Source organism: Aedes aegypti, chromosome 3 (genome assembly GCF_002204515.2).
Source record: "Aedes aegypti strain LVP_AGWG chromosome 3, AaegL5.0 Primary Assembly, whole genome shotgun sequence".
Lineage (NCBI taxonomy): Eukaryota > Metazoa > Arthropoda > Insecta > Diptera > Culicidae > Aedes > Aedes aegypti.
The window spans coordinates 205,214,861-205,223,802 of record NC_035109.1 but is presented as its reverse complement, the minus strand read 5'-3'; the positions used below and the strand labels follow the sequence as shown (position 1 = coordinate 205,223,802).

At 36.4% G+C, this 8,942-nt stretch overlaps 1 protein-coding gene across 1 annotated transcript; it reads right to left on the bottom strand.

The window, feature by feature from the left end:
- Nucleotides 1-4,906: 4,906 nt before the first annotated feature.
- On the bottom strand, nucleotides 4,907-5,635 carry LOC5564791 (39S ribosomal protein L14, mitochondrial). The gene is made up of 2 exons (XM_001649085.2): nucleotides 5,484-5,635; nucleotides 4,907-5,421 (listed from the first exon to the last, which is right to left on the bottom strand). The coding sequence occupies exon 2, from the start codon at nucleotides 5,418-5,420 to the stop codon at nucleotides 4,953-4,955; it is 468 nt and encodes a 155-aa protein (XP_001649135.1). The 5' UTR covers nucleotide 5,421; nucleotides 5,484-5,635; the 3' UTR covers nucleotides 4,907-4,952.
- Between the last annotated feature and the right edge of the window lie 3,307 nt (nucleotides 5,636-8,942).

Genomic DNA, 8,942 nt, shown 5'->3' with positions numbered 1-8,942 from the left:
GAGATCTTCCCTAGCTTCATAAAGGAGCTCTTTAAAAAAATACTATACTGTTCATTTGCGAGGTTACGTTATATCGAAGCAAGTTTTTTTGTATCTAAATTTCGTTCACCATGTATACTTTTATTGGAAAATGGATCATGAATTGATGTTATTGACCTAGCAAGCATTTTCAGCCTTTCTTACATATTTTTGCGTGTTTATTTTTTTTTATTTTTGTTTTTATTTTCTTTTCTTTATTGTTACGTCTCTATTGCTGCAATCTTTGAAGAAATGTATTCCAGAAATATCTTTGGAGGAATCCTTGAACACTCAGAAAAACTCTGAAAGAAATTCATAAACGAGATCTTTCAGAAACCCTTAAAAAGTTATTGTTGAGCCGTCCATTAACAGTTCTTGTAGGGTCGATGTACCAATAACCGCATAGCTAAGAACAAAAATTCGTATAAAATCGAAAAATAACGCTAGCGTCATTATTTTTACAACATCTGAAAGCTTAAAGTTTTATGGGAAAAATATGAAAACTACGAAAACTCAAATGTTTGTATTTATTATCGCGTGTGCCACTATAGGAATACATGTGCCTATAGTAGCACTATTTCTTATTTCTGTTCCTATAGTAGCACTAGGATGACGTCGTTGGCAAAATACTTATCAAAACAGTATTTTTACAAAACTTCTATATTTTTCCTACAAAGTGTGGATCAAAAGCTATCGTTTGATGTAAAAAAAGTTCTTAATTCATCAATTATTTCGTAAAATAAAAAAAAATAGTTTCTCTCAGTATTGGTACTTTAGGGACAATAGGTTTACTATAGGCGCAAGGGAGCTAAAATTTTAAGCAAAACTAATTATTTCGATCATTTTTTGAACAAACTCAATATGTGTATCAATGGTACTTAGATAAATAGCTCCTGACCTTCATGTCAAAAAATGTTTTGAAAAAAATTATATCAAAATGGCCGTAAAAAGCCACTAGTGCGACTATAGGGGACTGTCCACTAAAAGAACACCGACCCTAGGCAATTATGGGACTTGAAGAATTTTGTTATGAGGAACTCTCAAAATAAATCCTTTTGTTATTTCTTGACAGAATTTTAGAATAAATTCCCCAAGAATTCTTTAAAAAACGTTTCAGTAAATTGATGAAGGAATCACTAGAAAACTCCGTTCAAAGAAGAACTAACGTTGAGAGATTTTCCATGGAAAAGTTTCAGAACGAATACGTTGTGAGAGTATCGGCATTATTTCAGGAGAATTCTCTGGGGGATCTGGAGATCTTGATAAGTTTTTGGATGAATTCCCGAATATATTTTGTAATACAAAATATCGGTAGGATATTCTATAGACGAAAACTTTAAATATTACTTGGAGAAGCTACTGAAAAAAATCCTAAAGAACTTTCTTAAGAAATTCCTGATGGAATCAAATGGAAGGATTTCGTAATTAATTTACTGACGATATTTTGAGAAGATTGTTTTTTAAGGTTTTTCGACGAATACCTGTACGAGTTTTTGAATAATTGCTAGGGCATTTCAAGAATCGTTACTGGATAATTCTTCGAAAGAGTCGCTGAAAGAATTCATGATGAACTGCTGGAATAATTTATGAATTTCTATACTCCGGAAAAATTAAAGTATCGTAGGCAGAATGGTTTGAAGAATTTATAGTTGAATCTTCTTTATTTCCTGGAAAAATCACTTGATGAAATTCTTGATCAAAGGCATAGAAGAATTCATAGATATATTTGAAAAACTATTGGAGAAATTCAAAATCCTTGAATTTAAAATCCCTAGAATCCGGAATTCTTTGGAAACAGTTCTTGGACATATTCTTGATAAAATCCTGGAGGAATTTAATTACAATTTTCTTATGAAATTTCTCAAGAAATCCTTGGGACGGGAATCCGTTAAGTCAATACTGATCAAATGTTTCTAGAAACTCTTGGAGCAATCTCTGAAATCGCTTTGAAAAAAAAAATCTGATGGAATCCCTGGAATTATTTTTGAGGAATATCTCAGAAGTTTTTATTATTAATGCATAAAAACTTCTGAGATATTCCTCAAAAATAATTCCAGGGTTCCATCAGATTTTTTTTGGATTAACTAGTGGAATTCCTACTGTCGCAATCAAAAAAAATCTCTAAGAACTCTATATTCTTTAATTCCCGAAGTAATCTTAGGGACAATCTCTGGAGTAATGCCTGAAAGAATTCACTGGTTAAACTCTGAACGATGATTTGAAAAAAAATTCTAGAGAATCCTTTGAGAAAATACTATTTGAAATCATAAAGATATTGTAAACGGGAATCTTGGTGGAAGTTATGAGAAAACGTAAAATCATTTTAAACATTCCTGGAGTACTTATTTTCTTGAACAATTTCAGGAAGGTTTTTTGAAGAAATTTATGTTGGAATCTCTAAGGAAATTTTTATGGTTATCCTAAGGAGAATTCTGCATTGGATTTTTTAGGATTTATTAATTTTCAGGAAGTTCGTGAACATCACAAAATGAACTCTTGAGAGAATCTTTGGTGTTCATTTTGTAATTAGTTAGCATAATTTAAGGCTATTCTGCCATCAAGAATTTCAAAATCGATCAAAACACAAAATTCGGGAAATGTCAACATAACGCTAGAATTCCCAATTTAAGCTGTATATGGATCATTGCTTTCCAGAGCTACTCCGCCAGCTAATATATCAACTTACATGGTAATTCACTGGAAGTCCTCTCGATAATTTTAAGTAAACTAATGTATTTTTGAACAAGAATTAAAAAAGAAGAACTGTAGGCTCATTACCTGACATTTGTGTCGTTTATTTCAACAGTTGATTTCACATTAGCGTTCGCATTTGAACGGCGTTCACATTACTTTCTAAAGGGCCCCTAAATGGAACACCGCACCGGGCCCCAAAAACCCTAGCTACGCCACTGGATGTTGGGCTTTGCGATGGTAATCAAATTAACACCCAATGGCTGCAAACAGCAAATGTGGTCAAAATTTTGGGTATTACCTTCGTAAATTCTATAAGATTAATGACCATACCAAATTGGAATACGCAAATGGGGAAGTTTGTGCAACAACTGTGGCTACACTTGCTGCGCATGTTGATACTGCACCAGAAGGTGATTATGCATAACACGTTCGGCACCAACAAGCTGTGGTACGTTTCGTCGGTGTTGCCACCACCGGCGAAAGTCACCTCCACGATGGACGCGTTTCTCTGGAGAAGACGCGTAGCAACAAGCATGGAGGTTTGAATCTCCATTTGCCAGCGTTTAAGGCGAAATCGTTGGCAAACCACCGACATCTCATGGAGATCGATTCCCTTCTCCATTTTAAATCCCTTCTTTTCCATGTTCATTCTCGCCCAGCAATCACAATAGACAATCCTGACCTCAAGATTATGCTTACAAACTATTCCCACATTTCACTTCTTATCGAAGAAAATCCCTCCGCCGATCTTATCCACCGGCATTTCGTGCAGCAGACCGATCTGCCCAAGGTGGAAATAAGCAACCTAGCTACCGACTGGCCACGTGCGTGGCGAAATGTTCAGTGCAAGCTGCTCTCTTCGGCAGAGCGTACGAAGCTGTACATGCAGGTGAATGGAAAGTGGGAGCACCGAAAACTTCTCTTCTTAATGCGGAGAGCAGACAGGAAGTTCTGTACACATTGGCGACGGACAACAAGTTGAAACGCTCTGGCATAAATTTTACGACTGAGCTCGTGTTGGCGCGTCTTGGACGGTCCTGCAGCAGAGACTGGCGGTCGTAATGAATGGTTGGAGGCGACTAGTGATCCTTTGTGGAATTGTAAGTGTAATTGTGGAATAGATGTAAGTGCACTAAATTTTAATTTTGACCTAGAATTTTAATATCAAACCGTTGTAAATATTTAAACCGCCAAAAAAACCTAAATTTTAAAACTAAAAAAAACCTTAATTTCTTTAACGCTTGTAGCATATGAACAAACCAAAGGCGCGTTACGTTCTGAACCATGAGAAGGACAAACGTTGACAAAAATTGTGTGCACTGTGAAACAAAGTCAGTGCCAGTCGTTATCACAAGACTAAGACATTAAATTTTTTTCGCCTTTACAGGGTTGGTAGCAAATGAGGACCTTAAAAAGAGGAAATAAAAGAGCTCTTTAAAAAAAGAAATCTAGAAGGCATCAAAAAGAGGTCGAAAAAATATCGAACAGGAACCAAGGAAATAAAACGTAACCTAATAAGAACCAGGAGACAAGGGTTTGATGCTTCATACCATCAGATCAGATATTTCACTAAGAGCTAAGACTTTTTTTTAATTCCTTGTTACATTACTATGAGACTTAATGCTCGTGTGTATTCTAGGAATATCATCAGAAATCTTTTCAGGTATGTTCAGATATCCATAAAACCAAACTCCTCCAAGATTGTATCCAGTGATCCATCCATCGATTTCCCTGAGGCATCCTTCAAGATTCCTAGGAAAATCATCTTCTGAAATGAAATCAATTCCTTCTCCAGAAATTCCTCTAAGGATTTCCTATGATTACAACTGAAGTTTTCTCTCAAGATACCTTTAGCAATTGCTCCAGAGATTCTTTCTAACGTTTCTACAAAAATTTGCCCAATAATTTTATGAGATTTTCTTAAGCAAGTTTTGAGTTTTTTTTTCAAGAATGTCTCCAAAGAAATGTCAAATTTTTTTTCTCCCCTCACACGCCGCGCAGCATAAGCACAACTATATACGGGTGAGAAATGGGCAGATAGCTCATGGGCTGGATGAGGAAGTCGTAGATACCAGGTCCGAATCAAGGAGAGGAACCATTCATTGTTCTCCAATAGCCCGCAGCGAGCGGCGGAAAATCAAACCTCCAGACAGAAATCTTGGTGAAAAGTTAATTTTAATGAACTAAAAAATGCTTTTGGTTGTTATTCTAGTTTATTGTAATCTGCACATTCACCTCCCCTAAACAAATCTACTGGCGATCCCAAGCAATTTCGTATAATCCGCCCCTTTCGCCTGCGTCTTCTCCTTCAGAATGGTCCTGAGAATCGTCGGAATCGGCACATGGATTCTCGTCCCCAGCGGTGTTCCATTGTCATCGATCAGCACAATATTGTTGCTGTCGAATTTGGGAATCTTCGGCAGCTGATTTTGCCGGCATCCGACCAGGATGGCTTTCTTTTTCTGCCCTTTGATGGCCACCAGGACCTTGTCCCCGACTTTGCCCACCATCTGTTTGTTGTACACGTGGATACACTTTGGCGGCTTTCCCTCGGCCATAGCCCTCTTGCCGATTTCGCTGTTGTCCACCACGCGAAGCCGGGCCAACTTCCGGATCTCCAGGCAAGCGGCACTCGTTTGGATCTGGTTCTTGATTATGTAATTCTGTGCCGGTATTCGGCCGCTTTGTAGGATATTTTTAAGCAGCATGCTGAAAATGATTGAGGGGATTCAATGCTTCCAGTCTTGTCGATTAACTATACACTTAACTACCTGAAATATTCACAAATTAAGATCTAAAAAAGACTGCACTTTCCGATAACAAAAATGCCGAAAACTCTCACGTTTCTTTTAAAAATATTGCGCACTTTGTTTTGGTTTCATTTCTTTTTGAACCACATTCGTCTGGTAAAACGTCAAGATGAATAGAGCTGTGCCATAACAAAGACAAAAAAGTCAAGCCTAATTTTTCAAACCGGCGTATCTAACATTTGGATGGATTCGAGAAAAATGCGATGCAATATATTGGGCCGTATGAATAAAATGTAGTAAAGTTGAGTTTACTACATTCTCGGTAGTAAACGCTATATGTGGAACACGAGTGGAACATGTTTGTGTCATTTTCCTTTCTACACCTTTCGAACATACTACAAACAATGCATTGCTATGAATAAAGGTAGCATTTACTACAAAGCTACTGGTAGTTAGCTTCAGAGGTTGCTACACATGCTTTGAGATTGCGGAATTGAATGGAATAATTTACTTTTGAGTAAAAATCATGGGAAAACGATATGAGTTTTGATATTTCGGAAGGTATTTTGAGTTTTGCTTAGGAATTCTGAGGTTACGAAAACATTCGCCCCACCAATGCTGAGATTCCGGTAAGATTACCGGCAGTAGCAATTTGTAATATCCGTGTGAATTCTGGCATTACGATAATTATGTTATTTTCTAGGAATTTTAGGATGTCGGTAGGAATTCAGATATTTATAATGTAATTTGAAATTTTACTTGTAAACTCTGACATCTCAGATTTCCTTTTGAATTCCGGAATTCCTGTAGGAACTTTGGGATTCCGATAGGGATGTCGGATTTTTTGTGATAATTCTGGAAGTTTAAATACCATTCTAGGAATATTGCGGAAATATTAGGAATCTGTTAAAAACTCTAGAATTGGGGTGGGAATGGGATTCCGAATATTAATCTCTTGGAATTCTGTGGGTATCTTTGAGACGGTATTTTTGTAAGAATCTATGAGATTGCGGTGGGATTCCTGCGAATTATTGTGTGAATATTTGTAATTCTGAAAACCAATCTTCGTAATTATTGTAAAAACCTTTAAGTTTCCGTTGATCTCCAGTTCCGTTGGAATTTCGAAGCAAAGCTTTAATATAAACGATTTGAATGTCGGTAAATATTTTATAGATTTCAATGGGATTTTTTGTGAAATCGACAAGAATTTTGATAATTTCAAAGGGAACCGTGGTGTTTTAGGGGAGATCCTCATTGAATTCTAACGACTACCAATGGAATCACTACAATTCCCATAAAAATCTCGACATTCTAAGTTCTAGACATTCCAAGGATACTGTCAGAAACTCCACCAAAATAGCGAGAATATCGCGGAAACACTTAGAACTTCCGGAATTCAACATGCTGTTAAGAAAACACACGGGGAGCATCAAAATTCTACCGCAATTTCACCAGAATCTCAGTGCTAGTAAATATGTGGTTCCAAATTTAATAGCTGTAATCTCAAGATCTCTTCATAGATGTTAAGCTAGTATTTAAAAAATCATCAATCACTGGCGTTGGCGAAGGCCGAAAACCACCCAGAAAATTCTTTGATGTACCATCATCATAAAATCATAGACATAAAGAGAATACCAGACTAATCGCAAAATTACACAACAAATTTTGTCAAATAACAGCACCTTCATGATTTGTGCAAATTGTCGCGTAATCGATTAGATTCCATGCATTTTCTTCATATGCATGATTGTATTAATTTTAGGCGTCACTCTGAATAGATTGTTCTTTACGTGCAGAATCACTCTGCACTCTGAATGGAAATTTCTTAACGTGCAGCTTCAGTCACTGCTCTTGTTCGAAAGTAGTAAGTACTACATGTTCGAAAAGTTTTTTATTCATACCAAAAGTGTAGTAAACTTTGTGGATTTTGTTTTTGAGTAGATGCTACATGTAGTAAAGTTCAAAGTTTTTTATTCATACCACCCATTGTGAAGCATTTTAAATCCTATTTAAAATGTTTTGCATTTTTTCTATTGTTGTGTCTTCTACAAGTTGAAAAAAAGAACACTGTTTCTAACCACTATTAAACAATTCCGATTCGTTTTGAATTAGATTGAAAAACTGGTGAAATTATCGAATAAACCCTTTTGCTTTGTGCTACTCACATACACCATGATGATTCGTCGATACCATACCTTGATTGATACATACACCTTGCTTGATGTGTCGGTTTGACAGTTCGTTTTTCACATGCGTCACGTCATATACACCAGTATTGTTTTGAAGTTGCACATACACCGGTTTGCAAATTCGTTAATTCGACAGTTTCTACGTTCAACTACAACGAATATTGGTTTGCGAATGTTTCCAATTTCAACTCGACCAACAGGAGCACCGGACGGAGTTGTGAGTAACAAAAGTAGATGGAGAACAGTTCTTGTAAGAAATTTGGTAAGAAATTGTCTAGAACCGAATACTGATGATGTTCCACATCAGTTAGCCGACGCGTCAGCTAGCTACAATTGTAGAAATCCGAATTTCTCGATTTCCAACATGTTTAGTGATTCGGAAACGGTATGACGTATCTGCTGATTCAAATTTTATGTTTTGATTCGGCATATAGGTCGCTTTACTATGAGCATACGTACGGTGTATGTGCTAGCATGAAAATGTTGACAGTTAAGTCGCTTTACAAACACAGGGTGTATGTAGCCAAATTGAAAACACTGAGTAAAGTGCACATAGGGCAAAATTGAAATTTATTTCAAAAAATCGAAAAATGGTTTTAGGAATACTTTTGTTGGCTCAATATGTAGATTATGCGTTTGCCAAGCCCATGCAAAGCAAATCTCGGTTTGTTTATTTTTGCAGATACGTCGGATTGAAGAATTATGCATGAAGTGTTAATTTAGCTGACCTCTGAAACATTTCGGCGCTGTCTACGCTTCTGTGAATTCAACACTCATTTGTATCACCCTTTTTGATTTTTTCCTTGTGTACCGGTGTTAGAAAATGAAGTGACTTTGTACCGCAGAACATTTTCGATTTCATAACGACGAAAATGGCCATTTTTTACGGTTTGAAGCCTAATTCGCTGCTGACAAGTAATTTCTTGGCCTATCTTCTTGATGCATGAGAAATTCATGCAAGGATTTGATCAAGGAAGCGCTTTTTTTCTGATCGCAGTACGCAGTTGAAAAGAAACGTCAGTTCAAACGGGAGTTGCTGTAGGAAATTTCTGCAAGGAATCGGCGAGAAATTTCCTTAGCGATTCCTGTTCAGCAGCAAATCAGGCTTGAGCTGGTAAAAACAAATTAATTTTAGTTAATTTTAAACTAAAGTTAAGGTTGAATTTTGCACAAACAAAATTTAAGTGTGATTCAGCCTCGTAAAAAACCACGCCATTTTGTCATTTAAAATCAACAAAAGTTTGTTTAAAACAAACAAGAAATTGGTTATTTTTAACAGTTTTAAAAACAA

What these genes read in the sequence shown, in the direction of transcription:
- LOC5564791 (XM_001649085.2), bottom strand. Translation starts at nt 5,420, where the DNA reads ATGCTGCTTAAAAATATCCTACAAAGCGGCCGAATACCGGCACAGAAT.